Source organism: Coregonus clupeaformis, unplaced genomic scaffold (assembly GCF_020615455.1).
Source record: "Coregonus clupeaformis isolate EN_2021a unplaced genomic scaffold, ASM2061545v1 scaf0429, whole genome shotgun sequence".
In the NCBI taxonomy this organism is placed as follows: Eukaryota; Metazoa; Chordata; class Actinopteri; order Salmoniformes; family Salmonidae; genus Coregonus; species Coregonus clupeaformis.
The window spans coordinates 278,774-292,380 of NW_025533884.1; the positions used below are offsets into that span (position 1 = coordinate 278,774).

General features: G+C 42.1%; 1 protein-coding gene across 1 annotated transcript in view; it reads left to right on the plus strand.

The window, feature by feature from the left end:
- The window catches only part of LOC121585968 (ER membrane protein complex subunit 2), a 72,906-nt gene that overhangs the window by 10,750 nt on the left and 48,549 nt on the right, over positions 1 to 13,607 (plus strand). The window contains exon 3 of the mRNA XM_041902341.2: positions 12,018 to 12,082. Within this exon, the coding sequence (XP_041758275.1) occupies positions 12,018 to 12,082 (65 nt within the window). The remainder of the gene's footprint in view (positions 1 to 12,017; positions 12,083 to 13,607) is intronic.

The following is a 13,607-nucleotide window of genomic DNA, read 5'->3' on the forward strand; positions in this document are numbered from 1 at the left end:
TTGCACACTCTTGGCATTCTCTCAACCAGCTTCACCTGGAATGCTTTTCCAACAGTCTTGAAGAAGTTCCCACATATGATGAACACTTGTTCGCTGCTTTTCCTTCACACTGCCGTCCATCTCATCCCAAACCATCTCAATTGAGTTGAAGTCGGGGGATTGTGGAGGCCAGGTAATCTGATGCAGCACTCCCTCACTCTCCTTCTTGGTAAAATAGCCCTTACACAGCCTGGAGGTGTGTTGGGTCATTGTCCTGTTGGAAAACAAATGATTGTTCCACTAAACCCAAACCAGATGGGATGGCGTATCGCTGCAGAATGACAGCTTTGCACACACTTGCCACTTCTTAAAAGTTAATTTGTGGAATTTCTTTCCTCCTTAATGCGTTTGAGCCAATCAGTTGTGTTGTGACAAGGGAGGGGGATATACAGAAGATAGCCCTATTTGGTTAAAGACCAAGTCCATATTATGGCAAGAGCAAATAAGCAAAGAGAAACGACAGTCCATCATTACTTTAAGACATGAAGGTCAGTCAATCTGGAAAATGTCAAGACCTTTGAAAGTTTCTTCAAGTGCAGTTTCAAATACCATCAAGCGCTATGATGAAACTGGCTCTGATGAGGACTGCCACAGGAATGGAAGACCCAGAGTTACCTCTGCTGCAGAGGATAAGTTCATTAGAGTTACCAGCCTCAGAAATTGGAGCACAAATAAATGCTTCACAGAGTTCAAGTCACAGACACATCTCAACATCAACTGTTCAGAGGAAACTGTGTGAATCAGGCCTTCATGGTAGAATTGCAGCAAGAAACCACTACTAAAGGACACCAATAAGAAGAGGAGACTTGCTTGGGTCAAGAAACACGAGCAATGGACATTTAGATTTGATGTCTTCACTATTATTCTACAATGTAGAAAATAGTAAAAATAAAGAAAAACCCTTGAATGAGTAGGTGTGTCCAAACTTTTGACTGGTGCTATATATATATATATATATATATACAGCTGCGGAAAAAATTAAGAGACCACTGCAAAATTATCAGTTTCTCTGGTTTTACTATTTAGAGGTACAGTGGGGAGAACAAGTATTTTATTTTTATTTCACCTTTATTTAACCAGGTAAGCCAGTTGAGAACAAGTTCTCATTTACAACTGCGACCTGGCCAAGATAAAGCAAAGCAGTGCGATAAAAACAACACAGAGTTACATATGGGGTAAAAAACATAAAGTCAAAAATACAACAGAAAATATGTATACAGTGTGTGCAAATGTAGCAAGTTATGGAGGTAAGGCAATAAATAGGCTATAGTGCAAAATAATTACAATAGTATTAACTCTGGAATGCTAGATGTGCAAGAGATTATGTGCAAATAGAGATACTGGGGTGCAAAAGAGCAAAATAAATAACAATATAGGGATGAGGTAGTTGGGTGGGCTAATTTCAGATGGGCTGTGTACAGGTGCAGTGATCGGTAAGGTGCTCTGACAACTGATGCTTAAAGTTATTGAGGGAGATAAGAGTCTCCAGCTTCAGAGATTTTTGCAATTCGTTCCAGTCATTGGCAGCAGAGAACTGGAAGGAATGGCGGCCAAAGGAGGTGTTGGCTTTGGGAATGACCAGTGAGATATACCTGCTGGAGCGCAGACTACGGGTGGGTGCTGCTATGGTGACCAATGAGCTAAGATAAGGCGGGGATTTGCCTAGCAGTGATTTATAGATGGCCTGGAGCCAGTGGGTTTGACGACGAACATGTAGTGAGGACCAGCCAACAAGAGCGTACAGGTCACAGTGGTGGGTAGCGTATGGGGCTTTGGAGACAAAACGGATGTGTGATAGACTACATCCAATTTGCTGAGTAGAGTGTTGGAGGCTATTTTGTAAATGACATCGCCGAAGTCAAGGATCGGTAGGATAGTCAGTTTTACGAGGGCATGTTTGGCAGCATGAGTGAAGGAGGCTTTGTTGCGAAATAGGAAGCCGATTCTAGATTTAACTTTGGATTGGAGATTCTTTATGTGAGTCTGGAAGGAGAGTTTACAGTCTAACCAGACACCTAGGTATTTGTAGTTGTCCACATACTCTAGGTCAGACCCGTCAAGACTGGTGATTCTAGTCGGGTGGGCGGGTGCCAGCAGCGTTCGATTGAAAAGCATGCATTTAGTTTTACTAGTGTTTAAGAGCAGTTGGAGGCTACTGAAGGAGTGTTGTATGGCATTGAAGCTCGTTTGGAGGTTTGTTAACACAGTGTCCAATGAAGGGCCAGATGTATACAAAATGGTGTCGTCTGCGTAGAGGTGGATCTGAGAGTCACCAGCAGCAAGAGCGACATCATTGATATACACGGAGAAAAGTGTCGGCCCAAGAATTGAACCCTGTGGCACCCCCATAGAGACTGCCATAGGTCCAGACAACAGGCCCTCCGATTTGACACACTGAACTCTATCTGAGAAGTAGTTGGTGAACCAGGCGAGGCAGTCATTTGAGAAACCAATACTGCCGATTTTGCAGGTTTTCCTACTTACAAAGCATGTAGAGGTCTGTAATTTCTATCATAGGTACACTTCAACTGTGAGAGACGGAATCTAAAACAAAAATCCAGAAAATCACATTGTATGATTTTTAAGTAATTAATTTGCATTTTATTTCATGACATAAGTATTTGATCACCTACCAACCAGTAAGAATTCCGGCTCTTACAGACCTGTTAGTTTATCTTTAAGAATCTCTCCTGTTCTCCACTCATTACCTGTATTAACTGCACCTGTTTGAACTCGTTACCTGTATAAAAGGCACCTGTCCACACACTCAATCAAACAGACTCCAACCTCTCCACAATGGCCAAGACCAGAGAGCTGTGTAAGGACATCAGGGATAAAATTGTAGACCTGCACAAGGCTGGGATGGGCTACAGGACAATAGGCAAGCAGCTTGGTGAGAAGGCAACAACTGTTGGCACAATTATTAGAAAATGGAAGAAGTTCAAGATGACGGTCAATCACCCTCGGTCTGGGGCTCCATGCAAGATCTCACCTCGTGGGGCATCAATGATCATGAGGAAGGTGAGGGATCAGCCCAGAACTACACGGCAGGACCTGGTCAATGACCTGAAGAGAGCTGGGACCACAGTCTCAAAGAAAACCATTAGTAACACACTACGCCGCCATGGATTAAAATCCTGCAGCGCACGCAAGGTCCACCTGCTCAAGCCAGCGCATGTCCAGGCCCTTCTGAAGTTTGCCAATGACCATCTGGATGATCCAGAGGAGGAATGGGAGAAGGTCATGTGGTCTGATGAGACAAAAATAGAGCTTTTTGGTCTAAACTCCACTCGCCGTGTTTGGAGGAAGAAGAAGGATGAGTACAACCCCAAGAACACCATCCCAACCGTGAAGCATGGAGGTGGAAACATCATTCTTTGGGGATGCTTTTCTGCAAAGGGGACAGGACGACTGCACCGTATTGAGGGGAGGATGGATGGGGCCATGTATCGCGAGATCTTGGCCAACAACCTCCTTCCCTCAGTAAGAGCATTGAAGATGGGTCGTGGTTGGGTCTTCAAGCATGACAACGACCCGAAACACACAGCCAGGGCAACTAAGGAGTGGCTCCGTAAGAAGCATCTCAAGGTCCTGGAGTGGCCTAGTCAGTCTCCAGACCTGAACCCAATAGAAAATCTTTGGAGGGAGCTGAAAGTCCGTATTGCCCAGCGACAGCCCCGAAACCTGAAGGATCTGGAGAAGGTCTGTATGGAGGAGTGGGCCAAAATCCCTGCTGCAGTGTGTGCAAACCTGGTCAAGACCTACAGGAAACGTATGATCTCTGTACCAAATATTAAGTTCTGCTTTTCTTATGTATCAAATACTTATGTCATGCAATAAAATGCAAATTAATTACTTAAAAATCATACAATGTGATTTTCTGGATTTTTGTTTAAGATTCCGTCTCTCACAGTTGAAGTGTACCTATGATAAAAATTAGACCTCTACATGCTTTGTAAGTAGGAAAACCTGCAAAATCGGCAGTGTATCAAATACTTGTTCTCTATATATGTATGACGTTTTCCACATTTTGTTACGTTACAGCCTTATTCTAAAATTGATTCAATAGTTTTTTCCCCCTCATGAATATACACACAATATCCCATAAAGACAAAGCAAAAACACGTTTTTAGAATTTGTTTGCAAATTTATAAATAAAACCCGCCCTGAAATATGACATTTACATAGGTATTCAGACCCTTTACTCAGTACTTTCTTGAAGCACCTTTGGCAGCGATTACAGCCTCGAGTCTTCTTGGGTATGACGCTACAAGCTTGGCGCACCTGTATTTGGTGAGTTTCTCCCATTCTTCTCTGGAGATCCTCTCAAGCTCTGCCAGGTTGGATGGGTAGCGTTGCTGCACAGCTCTGGTTGTGCCACTCAAGGACATTCAGAGACTTGTCCCGAAGCCACTCCTGCATTGTCTTGGCTGTGTGCTTAGGGTCGTTGTCCTGTTGGAAGGTGAACTTTCTTCCCAGTCTGAGGTCCTGAGCAGGTTTTCATCAAGGATCTCTCTGTACTTGCTCCGTTAATCTTTGACTCGATCCTGGCCAGGCCCAGCCAATCAGAATGAGTTTTTCCCCACTAACGGGCTTCATTACAGACATAAATACTCCTCAGTAACCCCACCCCCCCCCAGACGATCCCGCAGGTGAAGAAGCCGGATGTGGAGGTCATGGGTGCTGGCATGGTTAAACGTGGTCTGCGGTTGTGAGGCTGGTTGGACAAACTGTCAAATTCTCTTAAACGACGTTGGAGGCAGCTTATGGTAGAGAAATGAACATTCAATTATCTGGCAACAGCTCAGATAGACATTCCTGCAGTCAGCATGCCAATTGCACGCTCCCTCAACTTGAGAAATCTGTGGCATTCTGTTGTGTGACAAAACTGCACATTTTAGAGTGACCTTTTATTGTCCCTGATCATGATGTTTAGTCACCACCTTGCTATGGATAGATTATCTTGGCAAAGGAGAAATGCTCACTAACAGGGATGTTAAACATATTTGTGCAGAAAATGTGAGGGAAATAAGCTTTTTGTGCGAATGGAACATTTCTGGGATCTTTTATTTCAGCTTATGAAAAATGGGACAAATCCTTTACGTGTTGCATTCATATTTTTGTTCAGTATATTTGGCAGTCAAATGGCTTAGGGGTAGAAGCTGTTCAGGGTCCTGTTGGTTCCAGACTTGGTGCATCGGTACTTCTTGCCATGCGTTAACAGACTCTCTGGAATCTTTGAAAATTTTTAGGGTCTTCCTCTAACACTGCCTGGCTACCCTTTGTAGTGCCTTGCGATCGGATGCCAAGCAGTTGCCATACCAAGCAGTGATGCAGCCAGTCAAGATGCTCTCAATGGTGCAGCTGTAGAACTTCATGAAGATCTTTTTAGCCTCCTGAGGGGGAAGAGGTGTTGTCGTGCCCTCTTCACGACTGTGTGTTCACCATGATAGATCCTTAGTGATGTGGACCCGCTCCACTACAGCCCCATCGATGTGAATGGTGGTGTGCTCAGCCCTCCATTTCCTGTAGTCCATGATCAGGTCCTTTGACTTGCGGACGTTAACGGAGAGGTTTTTGTCCTGGCACCACACTGCCAGGTCTCTGACCTCCTCTGAATAGGCTGTCTCATTGACGTCGGTGATCAGGCCTGCAACCGTTGACATCAGCAAACTTAACGACGGTGTTAGTCATGCACTTCTTCTTGTAACTATTTTTGGAGCAGTGATAACGTGTCTGGCTCTGGCACTTTGGATGATTTGTTCTCTCCTCGGAACCTTACACTGCCTACCCAAAACGCCACAATATTGATACATTTCCTATGTAATTTGATTTGTTTGTCAAAATCAATTTGTGTGCCAGAAAAGGGGCAGTTAGGGCCTCAAAATACAGTGCCTTCAGAAAGTATTCACACCCCTTCACCTTTTCCACATTTTGTTGTGTTACAGTTTGAATTTAAAATAGATTAAATTGAGATTTTTGGTCACTGGCCTACACACTTGTTTTTATTCTTTTATTATAAACAAATTGTACAAATGAAAATGTAAATGCTGAAATGTCTTGAGTCAATAAGTATTCAACCCCTTTGTTATGGCAAGCCTAAATAAGTTCAGGAATACAAGTTTGCTTTACAAGTCACATAAGTTGCATGGACTCACTCTGTCCAAAAACAGTGTTTAACATGATATTTTAATGACTACCTCATTTCTGTACCCCACACTAGTGATGCGCGGGTTGACTCATAACCCGCAGTCCCAGCGGTTATATCCGCGGGGCGGACAGGTTTAGGGTCATTAAATATTGTGTGGCTGAAGGGCGGGTGGGTGGCGGGCAGGTTGAACAAAGAGAAACAATACCTTAAAAAAATCCATAAATGTGAATTCTTGTCCATTTTATATAGGCTACATTGAGTTTTTCCCCCATTATTTTAGGCTATCTGGTATTAATGCCTAAGCTTCATGGCTTAACTGTACGTGTGCCAAATAGCCTACACAGCCAATCGCCAAATAATACTTTCGGGAACGGGCAGAAAAAGTGAATGTATATCTACGGAGGCAAAAAGGACATTGTTGAAGTTGAATTCAATAAGACACAAACTGTGAACGAAGAGTTTAAAATAAAGAGAAGGGAGGGCTAGAAAAGTCAAGGGAACTGTAGCCTACTGTTTAGATGAGTTGAATGGAAACTGAAATCTGGACACTGACTGTAGGTCTATAACCTCTCACATAGCCTTAATAATAACTCCTGCAGAATTAAGCATTTCTTGCAGTAAAATGATACACCAAATGTAGGCACAATTTTAACTTGGGAACAGGAGTGAGAAATATGATTTATTTATTTCTACATCTTGAGAGAATGCAATGCTCAGTTAGATACCATCTGTAGAGGTGCTGTCTTTTTGTTGTTGTTGTCATTTTAGTCCTTTTTTAGCAGATGCTCTTATCCAGAGTGACTTAGAGTGCATACATTTCTTTTATTTTTATACTGGCCCCCCGTGGGAATCGAACCCACAACCCTGGCGTTGCAAGCGCCATGCTCTACCAACTGAGCTACACGGGTCTTCTTCATAAAAGCTGATAGTATTTCAACCACATAAAATATGCATCGAAGCCGAACTGAAATCTTATCAGAAACACCTTGGGTCATTTTCACAGCTTTCTTTTTTCTTACAACCGGTCAAACTGATGTCATTTGGAGATTTTGCACAGAAAATCGTTCCCGTTTTTTTTTTTTTTTTTTTTTTTGCGTTATTGTATTTTCACCCCAGTCCCTAAACGTATTTGCGCCGTGAAAGATGACAGAGAGAACTTTACCGATGTCAACTAGATTGAAGCATTCATTCTATTGATCTATTACATTATTATGTTGATCAAGGGTTTATTTGGTATTCTAGGGCAACATATAATGACAAAAGAGAGTCGGGCGGTTGTGGATGGGTTATTAGCAATCGCGGGCACGTGCAGGTGAACAAACAGCTGACCCACGCACCACTACCCCACACACAATTATCTGTAAGGTCCCTCGGTCAAGCAGTGAATTTCAAACACAGATTCAATCACAAAGACCTGGGAGGTTTTCCACTGCCTCGCAAAGAAGGCCACCTATTGATAGAAAAAAAAAGCAGACGTTGAATATCCCTTTTGAGCATGGTGAAGTTATTAATTACACTTTGGATGGTGTATCAATATACCCAGTCACTACAAAAATGCCGGTGAGGAAGGAAACCGCTCTGGGATTTTCACCATGAGGCCAATGGTGACTTTAAAACAGTTAGAGTTTAATGGCTGTGATGGGAGAAAACTGAGGATGGATCAACAACATTGTAGTTACTCCACAGTACTAACGTAATTGACAGAGTGAAAAGAAGGAACTAAAGTAATACTGCAAAACGTGGCAAAGAAATTAACTTTATGTCCTGAATACAAAGTGTTAATAACCTTCTGATAACCAGGTGGCGAATCGCATCTCTGCATGTCTGGCAGACATATCAGTATGGATGACGGATCACCACCTCAAGCTGAACCCTGGCAAGACGGAGCTGCTCTTCCTCCCGGGGAAGGACTGCCCGTTCCATGATCTCGCCATCACGGTTGACAACTCCGCTGTGTCCTCCTCCCAGAGTGCGAAGAGCCTAGGCGTGACCCTGGACAACACCCTGTCGTTCTCCGCCAACATCAAGGCGGTGACCCGCTCCTGCAGGTTCATGCTCTACAACATTCGGAGAGTACGACCCTGCCTTACACAGGAAGCGGCACAGGTCCTAATCCAGGCACTTGTCATCTCCCGTCTGGACTACTGCAACTCGCTGTTGGCTGGCCTCCCTGCCTGTGCCATTAAACCCCTACAACTCATCCAGAATGCCGCAGCCCGTCTGGTGTTCAACCTTCCCAAGTTCTCTCACGTCACCCCCCTCCTCCGCACACTCCACTGGCTTCCAGTTGAAGCTCGCATCCGCTACAAGACCATGGTGCTTGCCTATGGAGCAGTGAGGGGAACGGCACCTCTGTACCTTCAGGCTCTGATCAGTCCCTACACCCAAACGAGGTCATTGCGCTCATCCACCTCTGGCCTGCTGGCTCCCCTTCCTCTGCGGAAGCATAGTTCCCGCTCAGCCCAGTCAAAACTGTTCGCTGCTCTGGCACCCCAATGGTGGAACAAGCTCCCTCACGACGCCAGGACAGCGGAGTCACTCACCACCTTCCGGAGACATTTGAAACCCCACCTCTTTAAGGAATACCTGGGATAGGATAAAGGAATCCTTCTACCCCCCCCAATTGTAAAGTGGTTATCCCACTGGCTATAGGGTGAACGCACCAATTTGTGAGTCGCTCTGGCTAAGAGCGTCTGCTAAATGACGTTAATGTGCCCTTGAGCAAGGCACTTAACCCTAATTGCTCCTGTAAGTCGCTCTGGATAAGAGCGTCTGCTAAATGACTAAAATGTAAAATGTAAATGTAAATGTAATGTTGGGGGCAAATGCAATACAACACATTACTGAGTACCACTCTCCATATTTTCAAGCATAGTGGTGGCTGCAACATGTTATGGGTATGCTTGTAATCATTAAGGCCTGGAGTTTTTCAGAATAAAAAATAAACAGAATGGAGCTAAGCACAGGCAAAACCCAAGATTAAAACCTGGTACAATCCAGGTGTGGAAAGCTCTTAGAGACTTATCTAGACATACTCACAGCTGTAATCACTGCCGAAGGTGCTTCTACAAAGTATTGACTCAGCGGTGTGAATACTGATGTAAATGAGATATTTCTGTATAATTTTTTAAAAATAAATGTGCCAGTATTTCTAAAAGTGTGTTTTCACTTTGTCATTATGGGGTATTGTATGTAGATTGGTGAGGGAAAAAAATCAATTTAATCAATTTTGAATTCAGGCTTTAACACAACAAAATGTGGAATAGTTCAAGGGGTATGATTACTTTGAAGGCACTAGTGTAGCCTGAACTTGTTATTTTTATTCCAAAATAATCAATTCCCACCTCAAAAGGCAAACCGTAAAGGGTAGTATCTTTTTAAAGCTGGGATCTGTTTGGTGAAACTGCCACGTTCGTTTGGGTTATAACAACAAAGTTACTTCAAACACTTTTAGAACAGAGGGGTATACTACAAAGCAGGATCAATAAGTTAGCTATCTTTGATGAGCAACCAGAAATAACTAATTTCTCGTTCATTAAAAAAGCTAAACTTAGATGTGTTTTTGTTCGTTGAATCAATTAGACCATGCCCATTTAAGCTTATTTACATTTTTACATTTTAGTCATTTAGCAGACGCTCTTATCCAGAGCGACTTACAGGAGCAATTAGGGTTAAGTGCCTTGCTCAAGGGCACATCGACAGATTTTTCACCTAGTCGGCTTGGGGATTAGAACCAGTGACCTTTCGGTTACTGGCACAACGCTCTTAACCACTAAGCTACCTGCCGCCTTATCTTTCTAATATTTTACAATATTTCGGCTAGTTAGCTGGCTAAATCCTTGATCCTACTTTGTAGTATACCCCTCAGCAGAATATGTACTGCGATTCTTTTTTACAACGATGCTGAACGTTCCTCTCCTTTGTTTCATCAACAAAACAATAACAAAGACGCTGGGTCCAACAGTGTCGCTGTTTCACCTTATGCAAATTCCAGCTTTAATGTGTCACAAGTTCTCAGAAGCCTAGGCCTATTCAGTATTTTTAGTAGGCTTACCAATGTGACTCAACTTTTGAATTGAATGATGCAGAAACTTGTTAAGCCTTTTCTTGATAGAAAATAACCCATATGTGATGGTTGGTAGCGGTACACTCAGTTTTGCCTGCTAGTATCTCACTATGTAGTCTTGCTGAACGACTCTTTGAAAGTCTCTTTTCCTTGTAATCATTAGGATTCATACAGTCTTTAAAGAGCAGGGTAAACACTTAACACGCCCCGGTTTTATTGAAACCAGTTCTTAAATTGGCTGTGAAACAAGATGGCAATTATCAAAACAAGAGTTGGAATCATAAAAAGGCAAGAAACTCCAGGCGTTTGTTTGTTTTGGCATATCAGTTTTCTTGTTGAGTTGGGTTTTATTATTCTTTCTCAATAAGCAGTTAGACAGCGTTTGGCAGAGGACGTCTGGCGTGCTTGTCAAAACAGACTTGTCTGACATTTAGCATTAATTCCATTAATTGGATCCATTAGCCAAGCCTATTAATAATCACTGTCTTTTACTGTTACAGTTGAATGATTGAATAAACACTTCAATAAACATTTAATCTTTATAGCTAAACCACTGGATGAAATGTATCGTGCTATGTTGATAAACCTTGTGAATAAGGCGTCACACCGTAACTGGTTAGAATATCACAGCAAGATGAGGGGAAATGACAATCTTCTGCTGCCCTAGATAACAGCTGTGTAAGCTTTCTTTCTCTGTGCTTTTGGGAAGGGCTGCATAGCTTTGTCTTTTGTATGGAGTTGTACAATATCTTATGATGTTTAGAACATTTTCTATAAAGAAGGAAATCTTAGAATACCAGCAGAATTTGGTCTACATAGCCTTGACTTGGTCAGTGGTCATTCACCATGATTGATCCTCTAAATGAAGTAGGCCTAATAGAACGTTTTTTTATTTATTTTATTGAACTGCATAAAATTTACAGGGGAGAGATTGACACAAAATGATTATATATATATAATATTTTTTTTTTGTCCCTTGTCCATCCAGTCCTTTAAATACATGGTCTTATTTAAATGGAGCACATATTGATTATTCTTAATAATACAAGTGTGAGGATTGAGGAGAGAAATTATACTTGAAAGCAATTTCCCAGGATTCAAGGGCTTGTTTATGAAAATGTATTCCATTTAAAATGACCAGAGCAAAAGGTTAAGACCACCACACTTTTCCAATATAACATTGGGAATTTAAAACCACAAATATTTCTAATTAGTGTTTAATCCAGTTTATTTTTAAGATCTGATTGATTATTTGCTAATCCAGTATGTGATAGAATGAGGTTATTCTGTTTTACTCATTTTAGGACTGAAAGGTAATTTAGTGAGTTATGGGTTTCTGGGTTGATAAGAAACCATGCCTAGATAGCAAACAGACATGATTTTAGGACTGAATGGTAATTGAGCGGGTTATGAGTTTCTGGGTTGATAAGAAGCCATGCCCAGATAGCAGACAGACTTTATTTTCCCTGTTCAAGATATTCTCCTATGGAAGTGAAAAGTTTGAAGTGAATGCCAACAGTTGAAAATAAACATGCTAGGAGAGCAGATGGGGCCTAATCCCGATTCCTGTTGAGGCATCACTTAGGCCCATCTCCTATTCTTCCTATGATCCAGTAGAAAAACAAGAAACCACCTTATGTTACTGTCAGAACTAATACTGTATTAACAGTCTAAATGTCAATGTATCATGTTTTGATGTTCCACTTGACACTGTACTGGAATATTAAAACAGTGCTTTTTCTCTTTGTCTCCTGTGCCCAGTATGGATAATTTATGAGCAGGTGATGATAGCTGCGCTGGACTGCAGTCGGGATGATTTGGCTTGGGTAAGTGAACTACCGACAGCTGCCACCCACACCCAACGACCTCAAAACCCATCTCTCACAGTCATTGCTACTTTGTCACCCCCGCTGCCAAATGTGAAAATATTTTTCTTTTGCCAAAAATATTACCCCATCTGTCTGTACTTTGGAAATACAATTTGCTGAGCAGTGTTAGTGTTAGCTGTAAACCTTTATGGAGTTTAACTCCCCCTTGTTGATTCATCTACCATCCCAGAGTTAACTAATAGATATGTTACAGATTGTGTTACTTAAAGTGCCTTCAGAAAGTAGTCACACCCCTCGACTTTTTCCACATTTTGTTGTTACAAGGTGGGATTAAAATGTATTTAATTGTCATGTTTTGTCAACAATCTATACAAAGTACTCTGTAATGTCAAAGTGGAAGAAAAATTAAAAAATGTGTAAAGTTATTTATTTATTTATTTATATATATATATATATATGAAAAATAGAACACTAATATATCTTGATTACGTAAGTATCCATCCACCTGAGTCAATACATGTTACAATCACCTTTGGCAGTGATTAAAGCTGTGAGTCTTTCTGGATAAGTCTCTAAGAGCTTTGTACAGCTGGATTGTACAATATTATTATTATTTTTTAAATTCTTCAATCTCTGTCAAGTTGGTTGTTGATCATTGCTAGACTAGGCCACTCAGGAACATTCAGTGTCGTCTTGGTCAGCAACTCCAGTGTAGATTTGGCCTTGTCTTTTAGGTTATTGTCCTGCTGAAAGGTGAATTTATCTCCCAGTGTCTGTAAAGCAGACTGAACCAGAGTTTCCTCTAGGATAAGGGTCTGTAAAGCAGACTGAACCAGAGTTTCCTCTAGGATAAGGGTCTGTAAAGCAGACTGAACCAGGGTTTCCTCTAGGATAAGGGTCTGTAAAGCAGACTGAACCAGAGTTTCCTCTAGGATAAGGGGTCTGTAAAGCAGACTGAACCAGAGTTTCCTCTAGGATAAGGGTCTGTAAAGCAGACTGAACCAGAGTTTCCTCTAGGATAAGGGTCTGTAAAGCAGACTGAACCAGAGTTTCCTCTAGGATAAGGGTCTGTAAAGCAGACTGAACCAGAGTTTCCTCTAGGATAAGGGTCTGTAAAGCAGACTGAACCAGAGTTTCCTCTAGGATAAGGGTCTGTAAAGCAGACTGAACCAGAGTTTCCTCTAGGATAAGGGTCTGTAAAGCAGACTGAACCAGAGTTTCCTCTAGGATAAGGGTCTGTAAAGCAGACTGAACCAGGGTTTCCTCTAGGATAAGGGTCTGTAAAGCAGACTGAACCAGGGTTTCCTCTAGGATAAGGGTCTGTAAAGCAGACTGAACCAGGGTTTCCTCTAGGATAAGGGTCTGTAAAGCAGACTGAACCAGAGTTTCCTCTAGGATAAGGGTCTGTAATTTCCTCTAGGATAAGGGTAAGCAGACTGAACCAGGGTTTCCTCTAGGATAAGGGTCTGTAAAGCAGACTGAACCAGAGTTTCCTCTAGGATAAGGGTCTGTAAAGCAGACT